General features: G+C 42.4%; 2 protein-coding genes across 5 annotated transcripts in view; one reads left to right on the top strand and one right to left on the bottom strand.

Annotated features, from left to right (window-relative positions):
• Cpsf7 (cleavage and polyadenylation specific factor 7) overlaps positions 1-4592 on the bottom strand; it is a 22908-nt gene extending 18316 nt beyond the window's left edge. For 2 of the 4 annotated variants that reach the window (XM_021190239.2, XM_021190246.2), the window contains exons 1-2: positions 4510-4586; positions 3774-3882 (exon numbers count right to left, since the gene is read on the bottom strand). In XM_021190239.2, coding sequence (XP_021045898.1) covers positions 3774-3827 — 54 coding nt within the window. In that variant the 5' untranslated portion in view covers positions 3828-3882; positions 4510-4586. Of the gene's footprint in view, positions 1-3773; positions 3883-4236; positions 4314-4509 lie in introns of those variants that run through there. The other 2 variants (XM_029534485.1, XM_029534468.1) reach the window with 2 other exon arrangements.
• The window catches only part of Sdhaf2 (succinate dehydrogenase complex assembly factor 2), a 21000-nt gene continuing 5274 nt past the window's right edge, over positions 4577-20302 (top strand). The window contains exons 1-3 of the mRNA XM_021190255.2: positions 4577-4781; positions 9957-10174; positions 10254-10363. Coding sequence (XP_021045914.1) covers positions 4746-4781; positions 9957-10174; positions 10254-10363 — 364 coding nt within the window. The 5' untranslated portion in view covers positions 4577-4745. The remainder of the gene's footprint in view (positions 4782-9956; positions 10175-10253; positions 10364-20302) is intronic.

Below are 20302 nucleotides of genomic sequence, written 5' to 3'. Positions count from 1 at the left end.
CATTTTTTTTAAAAATAGACTTAAGCACCTGAAGATTTTGTTACAGAGGAAGACCCTGAGACCAATCCCCTAAGGATATTAAGGACAACTAGACTTTATATCTCTCACCAAAGCTTTTTAAAGAAGAAAAAAAAAAGATTTTCAAATGAAACTTAAAGGTAATAAAATGATAGTATTTTATATACCCAAAGTTGGCAAACTAAGATTCCTTTCATGTAGTATCTGCGATTCAAAGATGTATCTAAGTGTTATAAGGCAAAAGTCATCACTGAGATCTGGCTAGCTAAAAAAAATAAATAAATAAAAAGGTCAGTGAACCAGTATGAATGAAGTCTTCAATTTGGGGAGCAAACACATCAGTGGGAACTTTTTCCTACTGTTAGCTTAAAGGCAATCAATGGGCTCTTTGAAAAACTTCTGAAAGAACAAAAAAGGGCCGGGCATAGTGGCGCACGCCTTTAATCCCAGCACTGGGGAGGCAAAGGCAGGCAGATTTCTGAGTTCGAGGCCAGCCTGATCTACAAAGTGAGTTCCAGGACAGCCAGGACTATACAGAGAAACCCTGTCTTGAAAAACAAACAAACAACAACAACAACAAAAAGAACAAAAAAGGATCAATCCTATAGGACCTTGTTTGTGTAGATTATCATTTCAGAAAGAAATCCAAGTTTCAATGCTCTATTCAAGCCATGGAACCTAAAAAAGCTAGCAGTAGCTAGCTGTACATGGTAGCATATGGCTTCAATTCCAGTACTTAGGAGGCAAAAGCAGGCAGATCTGAGTTTGAGGCCAGCCTACTCTACAGTGAGTTCCAAGATAACCGGGGCTAGAGAGAGAGAAACCCTGTCTTAGCCAACTGGACAGTAAAAAAAGATTAAAGAATAAAAACAACAACAACAACAAAAAAAAAACAACAAAAAAAAACAACAACAAAAAAAACAAAAAACAAAAACAAAAACAAAACCCCTAAAAAACAAAAATCCACCTATCCCACAAAAGCAAAAATCAAATGCACACCCATATTTTATAGGTGGCAATGCTAAAATTTTTGTTTAAGTTTAAATTGAAAATATGTATTCAATATTAAATATTTCAGTAAGAATTTTGTTGTCAAGGATACATACAATAGCCGGGTGTGGTGGCACATGCCTTTAATCCCAACACTCGGGAGGTAGAGGCAGGTAGATTTCTGAGTTCGAGGCCAGCCTGGTCTACAAAGTGAGTTCCAGGACAGCTAGGGCTATACAGAGAAACCCTGCCTCGAAAAACCAAAAAAAAAAACAAAAACAAAAACAAAAAAAACCGAACCAACCAAAAAGGATACATACAAAAAGCTATGTTATATCATGGAACTTCCTAGTAGGAAGTTTGATTTTGCCCTCCAACACGCACAATTTTCCTACTTTCTAGCTCCTTCTCAGTATCTGACCCAATGAAGTAACTAACTTGCATATAGTTTTCTCAGTAGAACCATCTTGATTGTTGATTACTTTTTCTTTGATTTTTAGAAGGCCACATCAACTCTGGGCCTCATACATCTCCACAGTTCTTAATACCTTTTCCCCCATCACTTTTGCCCATTATTCTGCACTGTTATAGTACATTGTTGTTATTGTTGTGTGTGTTTTCTGACAGTTTGACATTGTAGCCAAACTGGCCTCCAATTTGTAGCAATCCTGCCCCAGTCTTCAAAGCACTGGGATTCTGGATGTGTATCACCATACCTAGCTAATATCACTTTTACTTTTAACCACTACAAATGGCACCTATTTTCCAGCTCAGGGATTCACTCTCTCCCAACATCTCACTAGCTCTGGCAGTAGTAATCCTAGAGGAGTAGTTCAAATCCTTCCTGATATAGAAGCAGGCATACTTATAAAGCCTATCTTAGCACGAGAAGGAACAAACAGAAAACTCAGGAGAGTAGCTCTCAGTCACCTTTTTAGTTTGCCCCTGTCTAACTGAGCAGCATGAATCCCAGGACTCCCAATGTAACAGCAATAAAGTAACTCTGCAAAAGGTTTTTGCAATACATGCTGCCAGAGTTCAGAAGCAAACACCACAGGGTTCCACATAGTAAATGTGCTAATTTTCCTTAGGGACCAAAGTGCTCTTGAGGGAGTTGTATACTGGGCTACCTTGGGATAAATCAGTAACTGTCCTCTAAGACATTTAAAAACCCAATTCATACAGGTTGACTTCCATCTAAGCCAACTCTACCCAGACTTTTAAACAATTTAGCAGCTTCCAGATTACTCTAAAACCAGCTTTGCCAGAAATGAACTTATGGGGATGATGTACCCTTTTCTCAACTTTTAGAACGTAAAACATTTAAAGTTGATACTTGCTTCAATTTTCCCCATATCAAACACTGCCTGCTTGGTATAAATGTCCACACACTAATTTTGGCTTTAGACTAGAAAGTCCTTTTTTTAAAAAAGTTAATTAATAAACAAATTACTGAGGGTAATAATGTGTACCTTGACAAAGCCGTGTCCACTGGACAAGAACTGTGTCTTGTCTATGACCCCTAAATTATAAACCATTTATTCCTTTTTTGTTTTTAGATCAAATAGCAACTGTCTATTCTCAGAAGTGAATTAGTTGCAGTACTAGTCAATGACATAGATTCAGAATTGGGGCTATCTTTCAGTAATACAGAACTAAGAAAGTTTTGTTAATCACAAAGCCATAAACTTCAAATGAGGAAGTCTGACTCAAACAAACACATAAAACTCAGGAGAGCAAGACTGGAGAGAGGGCTCCAGTAGCTAAGAACACTTTTTCCAGAGGACCTGAATCTGGTTACTAGAATCTACATCAGGTGGTTCACAACCACCTGTAACACCAGCTCCACTGGACCCACACCACTGGGCTTTTTGGGCACCTACAAACCACTCACATACACAAAACTTAAAATACAACAAAAGCTCTTTTGTTGCCTGTCAAAGTCAGGCTACAACCTAGGCATTCTAGTCCATCCTTTCCAGGTCCTTCTGTGTACCCACTGGAATACACCCGTAACAAGAACCAGCTAGCTCAAGGAGAACAGTACTAAAAAGAACCCAGGTAAGATAAAAATTTTAAATAGAAACTTTCTGTTGAGTTTTGACCTCAAGATCGAAGAACTCAACCTCATAGATTACTATTTTAAGGAATACTTAAATGTAAAAAACACACATTCAAACTAGGATGACTGAGTCTTTGACTTGCCTTTAAACTAGTTTATTCAACCGTTTTTATCTTTCTTCCTTCCATCCATACGAATGGCTGCCCACAGACTTCTCAAAAAAGACAGTCAAACTATTTAAAAAGATTGAAACACCTGGAGTAGAGCCGGAACTCCATCTTTAAAGCAGTTGATATACTGTGGCTTTCAAAGTTATCTCTTGGTACACCATTGGGAGGGGACTAAGCAGGGGGAGAGATCAGCAAAGTAACAAGTATCGAAATTATCCCCGCAGTACTCCACAAATGTAATTTTCATTTTTAATTATGGTTAGTCATTCAACTTTGGAATGACTTGGGGAAACAATTCCACAGGCTGATTCACCATACTATTACACTTGGGTTTTTATTGGCTCTTAAAACAAACCCTTTAAAATTGAAGCCTGGAGGTTCAAATTAACATAAAGAGGAATGGTCAGCCGTCTTCAAAGCCTCCGCTAGGGGGAAACGCTTCGATACTACAGGGAATTATTTTGAGCTGAGAGAGAAACCACTGCCAGTAGACTGATGGAAGAAAACCCAAAACTGCTGCTAATTCCTCTCACCTGATTGAACTCTTCATCAGCGTATATATCAATCAAATCCACTCCTTCTGACATGGCTCCGGAAATACGCTCTCGAGCCCGGAGAACGGACAAAGTAAGAAAGATGCCACTACGGTATTCAGAAAAGGGTAAAAAATTTTAAGGCACAAGGGTCCCAGGCTGGGAGGAGGGCAAGGGTCAACAAGCTCTAGTCTCCGGAGACGCAGCATCCCGGCGGCCCGCAGCCTGGCCCCACCCGCTCTGCCCCGCCCCCAGCCTCGCGCCGCCCCCAGCTCTCCCAGGCCGCTCGGGCTCGCGGGGCTCGCTGCCCATCACCCGCGGGCCCGACCCGAGGTGCTCCGAGTCGGCGCCCGTAGTTGCCTATGGCGCCACCGCCAAGTCCAGGCCTCGACTCCTGCGAGGGCCCTCAGGCCGCGCTGTGAAGAACCACCGCGGCGAACGCCGCGAGCTCAGCCCGTCGCACCTGCTAGGCCCAGGGGGCGTCCCAAGCCGGAGCCCCCGCGGGCCCGGAAGCTCCCGCCGCCTCCACACCAACCGGGCCGGGTCCTCGCCCTCGGCTAGGCCTGCCCTGCTCCCTCCCACAGCTCCAGGACCTCGGCCCCTCCCTCAGAGGCCCGCGCTTCCCTCCACCCGCCGTCTTCCGCCGTCGCCACCCCAACCGACCCCCTCCCTGCCGCGGCGCCAGCCCCGGCCCTCCTTCCGGCCCCGCCGGCCCCCGGCCGCGCGCCCCCGTTACCGGGAATATGGCGGCGGCCGCGGAGAGTCCCGACTAGGCCCGAAGCGCGCGAACCGCTCTCCGCCCCAGGTCCCGCCCCCCCCGCCACCGGCGGCGTCACACGCACCGCTACTTCCGCCATACGCCGGGACGCGCCTTCCGGCTCGGGGTCCACCTCCACTGGTGAAATCCTCAGATCGACCGCCCGGAATTCCCGGAAGTGGCCCGGTTGCCAGCTTACTGTGCTATAGGGAGAGATGGCGGTGGTCACCTTGGTCCCGACGCTGGCGCGGGTGAGAGAGCCGGGTTCGGGGCGGGCGGCAGCTAGGACTGTTTCGTCGTCCTCTGTACCGAGGAGACTGTAGGGAGAGTTCACCTACCCCACAGACGAGGGAATGGTCCCCTCAAGGCGAGGCGCAGGCTGGAGCCCATCATGCAGGTCATTTTCCGTTCTTTCCTGAGCCCACGGTGTGCTCGAGTGAGAATCCTGGGTAGTGTGTGGTTAGGTGGCCAGTCACCGTGTGAAACTCAACGCATACCAGGAACAGTTACCGAACCTCCCCCGAAAGCCTCCCAGCTTTTCTTGAGTTTCTTCCCCCGTCTCCCTTTTAGAAGCCGGTTTTAATTTCTTACTCAGGCTGGCCTCAAACTCGTAATTCTCCTGTCTCCTCTTGGTTTTAAATGTTTGAGAATTTTCCAGTTTTATTCCAGTTGGTATGGTTTATCTTAAACTTATCAAGACATGTTTTTGGACAACTTGTAATCTGGGCATATTCATCTGTACTTTGAGAGGAATGTATGATCTCTTGTGTGGAATGCCTGTATATCTCAGTTAGATACACTTAAATTAGTATTGTTCTGGTTGTCTAGTATTGATTTCCCCCATCTGGATATTCTATTCCTTATTAAAATGTGGCATTAAAAGCTGTTTGTTGTTTTTCCCCCTCCAGTTCTGTCAGTGTCTCTTTCATATATTTGAGTGCTCTATTAGATCCACATTTATTTAGTATTTATGATTATTATACTTTACTGCTAACTCCTTAATACTATGTAATCTTTTTTTTTTAAAGATTTATTTATTTATTATATGTAAGTACACTGTAGCTGTCTTCAGACACTCCAGAAGAGGGCATCAGATCTTGTTACGGATGGTTATGAGCAACCATGTGGTTGCTGGGATTTGAACTCCGGACCTTTGGAAGAGCAGTTGGGTGCTCTTTGCATATAGCCACTTTTCCATTGTGCTCTTATGTGGTCTTTCTTTATATCTGCACATGTCTGATTTACTAGACAATTTATGCCTTAGTCTGGATTTCTTAGGCTTGTGATACTTGAGGTCTTTTGGACTTCGTGAATTTGAATGTCTATTTCTTTTCCCAAATTTTGGATGTTTCAGTCATTATTTCTTTTGTTTTTTTAAAAGGTTGGTGTGTGTGTGTGTGTGTGTGTGTGTGTGTTTGTGTCTGTGTCTGTGTTGTTCTGGGGCTAGAACTCAGGTCCCCATGCTTGGCAGCAAGCACTTTTACCCTCCTCTGTCAGTACATAATCAGTAACTCCCTAGTGTCGATGTTTCTGCAATGCTGTAGTTTTGTAAACACTCTTTAAGTTGTTCAGTGTTCCCTCCTCCTCCCTCGCTGTCCTGTTTTTCAGGTACTGTAGCTCCTCACCTTCACAGTAGTTCTGCTCTAGCCTCTCAAGTGCTTGGATTGCAGGCATGAGGCACCATGCCCAGCTGGTTGCTATGCTCTCTTATTCTCAGTGACTACGGGACTTCTTAGAGTATGCTGATTGTATTAGTGTTGCAAGTTGTTCAAAACAAAAACCAACCAGTCCCTTCGGCAATGTCAACCCCCATGTTCTAGAACATTAACCATACATTAGACTCTTCCTCGAGCCTTGGGGAAGAGACTTGTAAACAATACTAGATTTTATCTTGCTTTATCAGCTATGGCCCTCTGCACCAAAACTAAGCAGCTCTCTTGGTCTCCATGGTCCCTTAGCATCTGGAATGAACTGTGTCCTGTTGTTGCTCTGAGACAAGAGAGACAAAAGCCTGCTCCACAGGCAGTCTCTGAGAAGCAGGAGTTCAGGTGGATAACTCCCCTCCCCCCCCCTCCCCCCACCTCCCCACCGCTCCGCTCTGTATCTCCAGGGAAAAGCTGGGAGTTGTGGGCTTTTTGTCTTTTCATTCTGCAGTAAGGCAGGATGGGGACCATGGCAAGTGAATGCTGCTGGTACAAACCATCATTTTTGCTTGCTACAGCTACAGAAAGGTAGCACGTAGATTCAGCCAAAGCAGAAGCTGTTTGGATGATGTTCCAGGAGTCTTACCTTCCCCTCTCGGATAGAAGCCTGGTGCTGGGACATTCTCCCCATCATCTTGTGTGTGGAGGATTTGGGGGAAGACAGGGCTGTGGCATGTGCAGTCCACAGTCTTTCCTATTGACTTCAGTGCAGCTGGTTTTGCAGTAATCTGGGGAGCAGGAGCTTGTTTTCCAGACTAATTACAGAGGGAATAGATCTGTGAATTGTTGAGTCAGTATCTCCATATGCTTGTGCTTTCTTATTGTTGCTAAAGTTACAGCTACTTATACTCACTGTACTCCAACTTGACACAAGCTGGATTTATCACAGAGAAAGAAGCCTGCCTCCCTTGAGGAAATGCCTCCTTGAGATCCAGCTGTAAGACATATTCTCAATTAGTGATCAAAGGTGGGAGGGCCCATTATGGGTGGTAGTCTTGGGTTCTATAAGAAAGCAAGCTAAGCAAGCCAGGGTAAGAAAGCCAGTTAGAAACATCCCTCCAGCGCTGGTGAGATGGCTCAGCGGATAAGAGCACCCGACTGCTCTTCCAAAGGTGCAGAGTTCAAATCCCAGCAACCACATGGTGGCTCACAACCATCCTTAACGAGATATGACTCCCTCTTCTGGAGTGTCTGAAGACAGCTACAGTGTACTTACATATAATAAATAAATAAAATCTTTAAAAAAAAAAAAAAGAAACATTTTTTCTATAAGTTGGTGACTCTCGGCTGCCCTTGTCTGATACGCCTTGTACTTTTTGCTGCAGAGCCTTGCGACAGGCCCAGAACTATTTCCTGACGGTAAGAGATTGCCTTGGATATCTCTCTTGGACATTCATTGCTCCAGTGGCAGCCCTTGCCTCGTCGCCTGCATACCCTGGACACTTAGGCCTCATTTCTGGTTTATATTTAGAAAAACTATTGCTGTTAGAAGTGACTTGTTTATTCTTCCTGTTCAAAGGACAGCTAATTTCTCAGTTAATCCACCAGGCATTTTGAGATCTGAAACTTTTATTAGTCATTTGGTCACAGGTTTTTTTGTTTGTTTTTGTTTTTGTTTGCAAATGACCAAATTTCCCACAGTTGAAGCATGGGGCATTGTGATATCAGAGACCTATAGTGATAACTTGTCCTGTGATACTAGCCTGGCACCCGTGAGAACTGATATCAATCATATCCCTTATCCACTCGTCCATGGGTGCTGCCTATGCCTTTAATGGTCTTACAACTTTTTTACACTCAGTATTTGCATTTTTCATACACCAAGGTTCCTATCAACACCTTGCTAGGTGAAAGACCACACTCAGAGGTTAAGAGCACCAGATGGTCTTCCAGAGGTCCTGGATGTGTCAGGGTCTGATATGACTTTATTTTTTTTATTTTTTATTTTTTTTAAAAGATTTATTTATTTATTATATGTACACTGTAGCTGTCTCCAGACACTCCAGAAGAGGGAGTCAGATCTTGTTAAGGATGGTTGTGAGCCACCATGTGGTTGCTGGGATTTGAACTCTGCACCTTTGGAAGAATAGTTGGGTGCTCTTACCCACTGAGCCATCTCACCAGCCCATGACTTTATTTTATATTTTATAATTTTTGTAAATGAGGTGGAACTTTTCCCAGGTTCCTCAGCTTTGTCCCAAGTTCTTTTTTTAAAGATATATGTATTTATGCATATGAGTATACTGTAGCTGTCTTCAGACACATAAGATGAGATCAGATCCCATTATAGATGGTTGTGAGTCACCATGTGGTTGCTGGGAATTGAACTCAGGACCTCTGAAAGAGTAGTCAATGATCTTAACCGCTGAACCATCTCTCCAGCCCCTTGTCCCATGCTCCTCTGCCTCCCAAGAGCTTCCACCTCCACCTCCAATCTTTCCAGTTGCACAGCATTCTCCCAAGTTTTTTTTTTTTTCTTGAATACAGGAAGAAGAAAAAGAAAAACCAGAAAATCCCCTTTGGGAGCAAAGTGGGGGATATCCCAGTGAAAGGAGCTGAAATAATTTTTTTGCTGGTGTATTGAAAAGAAATATTCTTTCCTTTGTCCCCTGCCATTTTCTTTATGTCATTTGAAGTCAAGTTTCCCATTCTCCCTAGCTGCACCATTTGTAGCCAAACTTTTGGCTACTTTGTGGGGTTTTTTTTCTTTTTCTTTTTCTTTTTTCTTTTTTTTTAGATTTATTTATTTATTATATGTAAGTACACTGTAGCTGTCTTCAGACACTCCAGAAGAGGGCGTCAGATCTTGTTACGGATGGTTGTGAGTCACCATGTGGTTGCTGGGATTTGAACTCCAGACCTTCGGAAGAGCAGTCAAGTGCTCTTACCCACTGAGCCATCTCACCAGCCCGGGTTTTTTTTTTCTTCTACCAGTCTCTACTCCTTTTCTTCTATCCTTTCAGCCCCCTAACACTAGATGGGAGAGAAAAAAGGATAGAGGGGAAAGGGGGATACATTATTGCTAGACTACTTCCTGCTAATTAGGGGTATTGAGTTCCTTGGGGCAAGTTTGATCTTCAAAGTCAGAGTATCTAATTTCTTCTTGTTTCTTCTTTGCACACAGACTACATAACAAACAGCAACCAACCCTGCCTCTTAGGGTTCTAGCCTTTATATGCCTTCTGAAAAGTCCCCAGAATTAGAAGTGTCATACTTCCAATAGTATAGCTGCTATAGACAGTCTGAAGGAGCCCCATGTCCTACATCCGGGGTTAAAGTGAAAACCTGATCCCATGATGTTTCTGTGTTTTTTCAAAGAAATAAGATTCTCACTAGAGGAGTCTTTAGGGGATGTAGGTTTTGGGGGATTTGACAGGTGAGTGGCTGGAACACAACTGTGCTATACAGTTTTAAAGGGATGGGGACGGAGACAGTGTTTCTGCTGTGATAATTTCTGGAAAGACTGGCTATCACATCCAGGATACTTATTCTGTTTTCTGTCTAGAGAGAGGTGTTGCCTAATTTAGGAGCATGTATCTGTGGTGTTTGGATGACTATCCTCTCTAAGCCTTAGATTTATTGGTTTTCCGTTCCTTGATTATAAAGGGACCAAAATCTGCAGGACTAAGTGAGATCTAATGCATCTTGTACCTTATGTGTTGATTAAATAACAGCAATAGTAATCATTGGCTAATGAAGATTTTTGTGATTTGTTTGTTTCAGGTGCTGTCAAAGCACAGTCTGCTGTCTCCTTTGCATAGTGTGACGTCATTCAGACGCTTCTACAGAGGCGACAGCCCAACAGATTCTCAAAAAGACATGATTGAAATCCCTTTGCCTCCATGGCAGGAGAGAACTGACGAATCCATCGAAACCAAAAGAGCCCGCTTACTCTATGAGAGCAGAAAGAGGGGGATGCTGGAGAACTGCATTCTCCTTAGGTAGTAGGGAGGAAGGCTCTGGGTGTCGCTTCTCTTTGACAAGGCAGTCTTGTCAACCTCACTTTCCTTCTCGTTTTAGCCTGTTTGCTAAAGAGTATCTGCACAACATGACAGAGAAGCAGCTGAACCTCTATGATCGACTGATTAACGAGCCTAGCAATGACTGGGATATTTACTACTGGGCCACAGGTATGCCATATGCTGAGTTGCATTTTGGGATAATACAATTACAAGCCCACTTGAGTCTGAAGTAGTATCTTCCCAAGTGTTTTCTTCCTCTTCTTGTAAACTGGGGTTTTCTGTATAACCCTGGCTGTCCTGGGACTCTGTATAGACCAGGCTACCCCTGAAATCACAAACAATCTGCCTGCCTCTGCCTCCCAAGTATTGGGATTAAAGGCCTGTACCACTAAGGTAGGCCCTGTTTTCATCCTTATTATTCATATAATAGACACCAAACCCAAACACTGTTCAAATTTTTCCAGAATGTGCAAAATATGTTTAATCAGTTGTTTCTTTTAAAGATTTTTAAAATGATTTATTTTGTATTCCTGTTTAAGTGAGCATACATATGCATGGGAGTTGAGGACAGAGGACAACTTAGAGGGGTTGGTTTTCTCCTTTTTACCATGTGGGTCCCAGGGTTTGAACCAAGGTCATCAGGCCTTGCATCAAGGCCATTTCTGCCTTCGGTTAAGGTGTTTGTGAGACAGATGGAGTGCAGGCTAACGTAGGTGAGAGGGACTGTAGTAGTAAATCATGTGAAGCTCCCAGGAGCAAAGGGAAGGGCAAAGACTAGGTTGGGAACCCAGTGAAAAGTGCTGGGCTGCTTCCTGCAGGACAAGCTGGTTCAGTGGGGAGACAAGGTGTCAGAGTCAAGATTGGGTTGTCTTGTCTTGGAGGCAGGGGCTCACCCTGGAGCCCAGGCTGGCCTTGAATTCACAGAGATCTGCCTATTTCTGCCCCCAAAGTGCTGGGATGAGTGGCTAGGCACTTGGTTTGTTTTGAGTCAGTGTTTCACTGTTTGGGTCAGGCTGGTTTTGAACTCATGATCCTTTCATCTCAGCCTCCTCAGAGCTGGGTTTACAGAATGTTGGGCATACAGACATGTGCCACCATGCCTACCTAGCCAGGATAATCACTTTTTATTCTAAAAGTCAGCTTAATGAAAAGATGGAGGGCTCTTATCCAAATTTTACCTTGATAATGGGGGCCAGTGAGGGGCTCTTAAAGGGAGAATTTAAGGAAGTAGGAACAGAAGTCTGCAAATAAACCAAGGGTTTTTGAATTGGAGTCTATAGGCCTTGTGAAGATTAGCTTTTTCAGGGTAATGCTCTCCAACGTCCTGAGTTTTCTATGATTTAAACAGTTTCATGTTAGTGTAATGTCCATCTTAAGCTGTGTATTAATAGACTGCATACTCATAACTGCCTGTAACTCCAGCTTCAGGGCATCCAAAGCCTCTGGCCTTTTATGGATATGTATACTCATGTGCATAGACACACAGTCACAAGTAAAGATAAAGTAACTCTTTTCTTAGAATATAGGAATCTGGATGCTTATTTGGTTATTTGAAAACCCAAAAAAATCTTAAATATTTATTCCTTGGCCTTATGTAGAACAAATTTAATGCTGACTTTAGTATAAGACATTTGAGATTGACCTTTGTTGCTTATGTCAGTACTTTGTTCTTTTGTATTGTTGAATAATATTCCAGTGTGTGGATTATACAATTTATCCATTGACCAGTAAAGGGATTTTAGGGTTTTCAGCTGTAGGCAGTTATGACTAAAGCCTCTATAAACATTTGTGTACCAGTTTTGTAAGCATTGATTTCAGGTTTTCTTTGAAGAATCATTGGATTCTTGACTGTGTTCACTTTTATGCCACACTTTATCCATATGGGCCAGGCAGTAAATATTTTTGTTACTGCAGGCCATATGGTATCTCATAACTCTATATAACTTCATCTGTAGCATACACTCAACCACAGATAGCAGGTCTACAAATGACTGCCTATATTTCAATAGATGTCACTCATGGACACTAGATTTGAATTTCATATACTTTCCAATCATGAAGTACTATTCTTTTGATTTTTTTCTCCTCAACCATTTAAAGATCATTCTTTCTGGGCATGGTGGCACACACCTTTAATCCTAGTACTTGGGAAAGAGAGGTAGACTGATCTCTTGAGTTTGAGGCCAGTCTGATCTACATAGGGAGTTCTAGGCCAGCTAAAGCTACATAATGAGATCTTGTCTCAAAATAAAAAGTAAAATAAAATTCTCACTTTTAGATCATTACAAAACAGGCAGCTGGCCATAATTTCTACTTTTTCTTTTTTTAATTTACTTATTTTATGTACATTGGTATTTTGTTTGTATATATGTCTATATGAAGGTGTGAAATCTCCTGGAATTATAGCTGCAGACATTAGTGAGCTGCCATAAAGGTGCTGAGAATTGAACCTGGGTCCTCTGGAAGAGCAGCTAGTGCTCTTAACCACTTAGCCATCTCTCTAACCCCTAGTTTCCACTTGTTTATTTATTTATTTATTTATAAAACAATTTTTTAAGATTTATTTATTTATTTTATGTATATGAGTACACCATTGCTCTCTTCAGACACACCAGAAGAGGGCATCAGACTACATTACAGATGGTTGTGAGCCACCATGTGGTTGCTGGAAATTGAACTCAGGACCTTGGGAAGAACAGTCAGTGCTCTTAACCGCTGAGCCATATGTAAGACTCTGGGAGGGAGTACCTACTGGGCTTCTATTTTTATGATAATTTTGGGAAAGACAAAACAACAAGGACAATAGTATGTAAGACTCTGGGAGGGAGTACCTACTGGGCTTCTATTTTTATGATAATTTTGGGAAAGACAAAACAACAAGGACAATAGGTACCAGTGATTTCCGGGGACAAGGTATGAAGGGATACATTGTCATGTCAACATGACAGCTTTGTTGGTGAGACTTCAGGGGTGTAGCATCTGACGTTGTTAGGAGATATAATCTAATAGCAAATGTCTTGGTCCTCTGGCTCTTGAAACTGTTCTGTCCCTTCTTCCACAGTGATCCCTGAATCTTAGGTGTAGGCATTATGTTTTAGCTGTATTAGTTAGAACTGGGCTCCACAACTGCATTTGAATCAGTTGTGGTTATCTGTAATGGTCTCTATTGCAAAGAGAAATTTCCTTGGTAGAGGGTGAGAACTACTCTTTCTGTGGTATAAGGATGGATATTTAGAATGTAGTCAGGGATTATGCTTGTTTAGTGCAGTGGCAGTTGTAGGTTTTTTCCAAGATCTATGGTTTCACTACTCCTGAGTAGTTGGCTAGGTTTTTAGTACCAGGCATGGTTTCCCTCTTGCTGAGCAGCTCTTCAGTCCAATTAGAGGACAGTTGATTATTGCTAAGCTGTGCATGCTATATTATTGCACCCTTACAGTTACCATGCCATGTTAGTTATTGTGGTTCAAAGATGTCATGGATGTAGGAGTGTTGATTGCCTCCCTTGGGAAATTTGAATGGTACCTTCTTCATTTCTTATCTTTGGTGAATGACTCTCCAACCCATGTTTATTAATATAAATTATTTGACTTTCAAATCCTATACCAGCTTTATAATCCAAAATGGACACTAGAGTCTTGATTTGTTAACAGTTCAAGACCTTTTTGTCTCCATGTGTGTTGGTATGTAATATTTCATAAGTTGTCATTTGGTTTTGATTACACGAGTTGTGAAGTATTCTTTCCTCTTCCGTTTTCTGGAAGAATATATGTAGAATTAATGTTATTTCTTCCATAAATATATGATACGATTTGCTAAAAATGTTATCTGGACTACTGGTTTTCCCTCCTGGATATTTTAAACTATGAATCCAGTTTTTTTTTTTTTTTAATAGATACTGAATGATTGTAGATATTTCCTCAGGGGTGGGATTCAGCCATTTGTCTTTCACAATATTTGTCATTTCATCTGAGTTGTCAGGTATGTAGATAGAGTTTTATTTGCAATGGCTCCTTTCCTGGGCCTGTAGTATGCCTCAGTCAGTGATGCCACATGCTGATTCAGCCTGGTGACCTGTCCTCTGGCCTCCACATGCATGCTGTGGCATTTGTGTCCCTTCCCACACACTTACTAAAAATAAATAAATAAATAGATAGATAAGCCAGGCGTAGTGGTGCACACCTCTAACCACAATACTTGGGAGTCAGGGCAGGTAGATCTCTGTGAGTTTGAAGCTAGCCTGGTCTATATAGTAAGACTGCCTCGTCTTCCTCCCCAAATAAATAGTAATATATATCTTTTATATCTATTTTTGGTAATTTGTAATTTTTCTCCTCCCTCATTTTTTTTCTTGATCAATATAGCCAGAAGTTGTCATCAATTTCATTTTCTCTTTCAGAGGGTTTGCCTTTTATTTCATTGGTATTTTGTGTTGCTTCCAGTTTTCAGTTCCAGTGGTTTCTGTTCTTGCTCATGTTCTTTGTGTCTTAAGCATGATTGGCTTAGTTGTTTGAAGTAAGAACTAAACTCATCAGAAACCTTCTTTTCCACCATAAACCTTGTTTTGGTCCCTCTAAGCCAATGGTTCTCAACTTTCCTAATGCTGTGACCCATTAATACAGTTCCTCATGTTGTGGTAACCCTAACCATATAATTATTTAATTGCTACCTCATAACTGTAATTTTGTTACTGTTATGAGTTGTGAGTTGTAATAGAAATATCTGATGTGACCCACAAGTTGAAACCACTGCTGTAAGCACTGTTTTAACTTCCTGTTACATATTTTTACATTTTCATCATGTTTCATTATCATTACATTTTATACTTCAGATTATTTTGTAATTTCTCTCATGACTCTGTTCAGCCTGTGTTTAACTATTTGGTAAATTGCCAGAATTTGTTTAAGTTTGCTTTTGGACCTGAAGTACAAGTACCTTGGTGAATATTCCATGTACACTTGAATGTGTGTCTTCTGTTCTTATGGGCAGAGCATTCTGTGAGTGTTGGCTAGGACAAGGTGGTTGTTGGTGTTGTGTTCCGCATGTTTTCATTTTCTGAGGGTCTGTTCTATCAGTTACCCCGAGAGGAACATTGGAATCTGCTAATTGCCTGGGAATTCGGTAATCCCCTTCCCTTCCCTCAACCTTTGCTTTCTATTTTCAAGAATCAGGTGTTAGGTGCAAACACGGCTGGGATTTTTTTTTTTTTTTTTTTGAGACAGGGTTTCTCTGTGCAGTCCTGGCTGTCCTGGAACTCACTCTGTAGACCAGGCTGGCCTCGAACTCAGAAATCCACCTGCCTCTGCCTCTGCCTCCCAGGTGCTGGGATTAAAGGCATGTGCCACCACGCCTGGCACGACTGGGGTTTTAATATTTATTTATTTGTTTGTTTGTTTGTTTGTTTTTGTGTGTGTCTGTGGAGAAGGAACACCTGCATTCCACAGTGTACATGTGGAAGTCAGAGGACAACTTGTAGGAGTCGATTCTCTGCTTCCACCTTGTGGGTTCAAGGGATTGAATTCAGGTTCTAGGGTCTGAGGGCAAGCACCGTGATCAACTAAGCCAGCTTGCTGAGCCTTCAGATTTCTTTTGGTTAGTTTTTGCTTAGTGTGTAGCTTTCTGTTTAGATTGTTTTCTTCTTGCTTTGTAAAAAATTACCAAGTTTTTAAGTTTACTAAACTTGGAGTCATATTGGTTTCTTGGCTCAAAGTTCTGTGGGTCAAAAGCTCTGCCCAGATTTCACATTCAGAAGTCAGTGAGTCAGGAGTTCTGTGTTTCCGTCTGGAGACTTGGGGAAGGATCTACTTCTAAGCTCATTGACATATTTCTCTGAGAATCTGTTTTGTTTTCTTGAAGTTGGAGGGCTGACTTCCCTAATTGACCTGCCAGCAGTGGGTCTCTTTCAGCTTTTGAGGGCCTTGCTCCATAGCTGCCTCTGCCTCAGGAGTGGCTGTCTTTCCTCATATTTCACTTCTGTCTGACTTTCTCTTCCATTCCCAGCTAGAGTACTTATGTTATAAAATCACAAGCTGCTTTGGTCTTTATATCTAAATTGAGTTTTTCTGAAGACAGAATGCTTGCTCTTTCATTTTACCCAATCCGACAGTCTCTGTTTTACACTAATGTGTTTAGATTTTTTATGTTTACTGAATTCTCAATCTGTTTGAACTCTACCATTTTTGATTGTTTATTCCATCTGTTCTTTGTCTCTTTCTCCCTTATTTATTTGTTTGTGTGGGGGGGTTATTGTCGCTCTTGGTTTATTTATGTCCTTGTAGGTTTTTAATGGTTGCTCCTGGGTTCACAGTATATGGTTTTAATTGATGAGAGTCTGCCTTCAGGACACTTGAGCCTCATGTGCAGTGTGAAGCCTGGACAAGAGGGTGTGCCACCCCTGCCCTGCTGCTGCCCTCAGCTCTTGTACTGCTGCCATTCTTTTTACTTTAAGCCTGAAACATATTTCTCCTGTTATACTGTGGGCAGTAAAGAGGGGAAAATCAAAATAAATGTTTTACTCTATTAATTTTTGGCTGTTTCTGGAGATGGTCGTTTATATAAATCTCTGTTCTGTTCCACCATAGTCCCTCTGCTGAACTTCTCTTACTATTACTTACTTGTAGCACAGACTGGCTGCTTTGAATTCTCTTCCTTGGGTATGAAACTGAAGGCTCATGGGTTGGTTTGTTTTCCAGCAGTTTATGAATGTGTACTTCTTTTGCCAGGCTATCAGCATATAATTCCAGTTCAGGGGATTCTAGCATCCAATTGTAGGCTCTGTAGGCACCAGGTACACATGTGGTACATACACATACAAGCAAAACACACACACCCATAAAATAAACAAATCCAAAATTAAAAAGCCATTTTAAAATTTTAAGAGATGAGATAATACTGTGCTGCTCAGCTGACCCCAGACTCCTAAGCCTCCATCAAACCTCATGCCACCATGCCCATGAGTAGCTAGAATTACAGACACTTGCTACCATGCCTCAGCCCCCTGAGTAGCTAGAATTACAGATACTTGCCATCATGTCCATGAGTAGCTAGACTTACAGACATATGCCACCATGCCCAGTTTAGAGAAGGTTTGCTTGTCTCACAGATTTGGGGTGTTCAGTCACTAGGTGATGGGATCCAACACTGCTAAAACTGAGGTGTGTAGGTGAGTCAGCAGGCCCATTATGAGCAGCGTTCATTCCATGGCTGGAAGCAAGTGTCAGGTGTGTTGAGTGTAGGAAAGGGAGGGACTGGATCCTGCTGTTTCCTTTAAGAACACATCTCCACTGACTGGAAGACTTTCTAGATCCCCAAAATTTCCACTACCTCCCAATAGCATCAAGCTTGGGGATACATGGGGGACATTGTCCTTTCAGGAACATTCCCCATCCTAACAATAGCAGTATGTTTAGGTCTTTGTTTTGGTATTTATCCTGTTTGGATTCTCAAGATTTTTATGTCTTTGATTTTTTTTTTTAAAAGATTTATTTATTTATTATATGTAAGTACACTGTAGCTGTCTTCAGACACATCAGAAGAGGGCATGGATCTCATTACTGATGGTTGTGAGACACCATGTGGTTGCTGGGATTTGTACTCAGGACCTCTGGAAGAGCAGCCAGTGCTCTTACCTGCTGAGCCGTCTCTGCAGCCCCCGTGTCTTTTGATTACTATTGGAAGAACCTTCGGTCTCCTTCACACTCTCTTTTCCTTTTGTAATTCTGATTGCACTTTGAACAGCTTGTGTCCACAGTTCATCACATCTGTTCTCTGTGCTTTTCTCTTCGTAAATCATTCTGGGTCCTTTGTATTTGGCAACATCTCTCGGCCTGTCTTTCACAAATTCTTGGATTGTATCAGATGTCACAATGAGCCCCATTAAAGTAATTTTGCATTGCTGCTGCTGTGATTTTATTTTTAGCATTTCCATATGACATTTGGACTTTCTAGCTCCCTGCTGGAATTCATCTGTTCTTATATTTTGCCTGCTTTTTCAACTGGAGCTTTTGATATTAGTCATAATTACTTTCAGTTCTTACTGGGAGTTCTGACACAAGTTATCCCCGTGTCTGTTTATTTTTTGCTTTCTTGTTGTAGTTTCCCTCCCTCTGGGTTTATTTATCATCATGTATATATATATGTGTGCCTGTATGCCACATGTGAGTGCAGGTGTCAGTGGAGGCCCAAGGCATTGGACCCCTGGAGCAGGAGTTCAGGTGGTTGTGAGCCACCTGATACAGGTGCTGGGATCAAACGTGGGGCCCCTGGAAAAGCAGTACAAGCTCTTAGCTGCTGAGCCATCTCTCTAAACCCAACATCACATTTTTTGTTTGTTTGCTTTAAAAATAATTGGAGTGTGTGTGTGTGTGTGTGTGTGTGTGTGTGTGAGAGAGAGAGAGAGAGAGAGAGAGAGAGAGAGAGAGAAAGAGAGAGAGAGAGGGAGGGAGAGGGAGAGAGAGAGAGAGAGAGGGAGCGAGCGCTATGCAGTGCACCTGTGGAGTCTAAGTGTGAAGTTCTCTTTTACCTTAATATGAGTTTGGGGGATGGAATTCAAGCACAGCAAGCAGCTGTGTGGAGTTTGCAGGTGTTTCCAGGGAGTCTCCTGTCTGGTGGAGGAGCAGGAGCACGGGGATTGCATATGTGTACTTTCATGCCTGGCTATATGTGAATTCTGGACATTCTAATGCAGGCCTTCATGCTTGCGTGTGAAGTGCTATACTTACTGGGACATTTCCTGAGCCCTTCATTAGCTTTCTGAAATGAGGTTTCTTTGTGTATCCCAGGCTGGCTTCAAATGCTTCTCTCTCTGTCTCTGTCTCTCTGTCTCTGTCTGTCTGTCTGTCTCTCTCTCTCATGCACACACACACACACACACACACACACACCTTTCCTTTTGAGACAAGGTCTCACTGTATAGCCCTGGATGTCCTGGAACTCACAGAGATCTGCCCACCTCTACTTCCAGAGGTCTGGGATTATAGGCAAGTTCCACTTGACCTGACTTTGGTTTTAAATTCTTAATCCTTCTGCCTCAGTTTTGCCAGTGCTGGGATTAATAGGTATGTGCTAGCACTCATGTAAAGAGCTCATACAGTAGAGTTTTTTTGTTTTGTTTTGTTTGTTTGTTTGTTAATTGTTTGTTGAGACAGGGTCTCATGCAGGCCTTGAACTCACAGAGAGCTACTTTTGTACTTTAATTATAGGCTTACAATCCAAATGGTACATATCTTTAATGCTAGCACTCTTATAGCAAATACTCTGGAAGCTGGTAAGCCAACCAGCTAGTAGGAACATCCAGCACAGAAACAAGGTAGGAAGAGAGACCTACCCTCCAAAGCCATACTATAGCATGCATGTTCCTGTATGCACGCAGGCATGCACGTGCATACAGACACAAATACAGTTCAAAAAAAGTGAAATAGGGGCTATTCTTGTAGAAAACCCAGGTCCATTTTCAAACACTTATATGGTTACTCACAAACAACTGTAATTCCAGTTACTGGAGATCTGATGCTTTCTTTTGGTCTTCACTGGCACCACTCATGTACATGGTACACATGTATATCTTCAGTCAAAACACTCATACACAAAAAATAAATACTAAGAACAGAATGGTTTTAAAGACTTATCTATTCATTTAACATGTGAGTACACTGTTGCTGTCTTCAGATACACCAGAAGAGGGTGTCAGATCCCATTACAGATGGTTGTGAGCCACCATGTGGTTGCTGGGAATTGAACTCAGGACCTGGAAAATCAGTCAGTGCTCTTAACCACTGAGCCGACTCTCCAGCCCAAGGAAAAAAAAAGTAAACCCCCCAAATCACAAAATACCCAGAACACTCACTGGGTGCAGGGCTCTGGGCAGACAGAATCTGTCTAAGTTAGAAGGGCTTCTTTTTAGCATTTTATTGAGTCCTCTGGAGACTGTCACCTAAATTTTGCTGGTGGGAGGCTTTGCTTGTAATTGGCTTTTTAAGCCAACTATCTATAGGGTAGAAAGGTTGAAAATGATGAACACTGGGGCCAGGCGTGGTGGCACATGCCTTTAATCTCAGCACTCGGGAGGCAGAGGCAGGCAGATTTCTGAGTTCGAGGCCAGCCTGGACTACA

This window comes from Mus pahari, chromosome 1 (genome assembly GCF_900095145.1).
Source record: "Mus pahari chromosome 1, PAHARI_EIJ_v1.1, whole genome shotgun sequence".
NCBI classification, from domain to species: domain Eukaryota; kingdom Metazoa; phylum Chordata; class Mammalia; order Rodentia; family Muridae; genus Mus; species Mus pahari.
The sequence above is the reverse complement of the archived record's forward strand: the minus strand, read 5'-3'. Positions and strand labels throughout refer to the sequence as shown.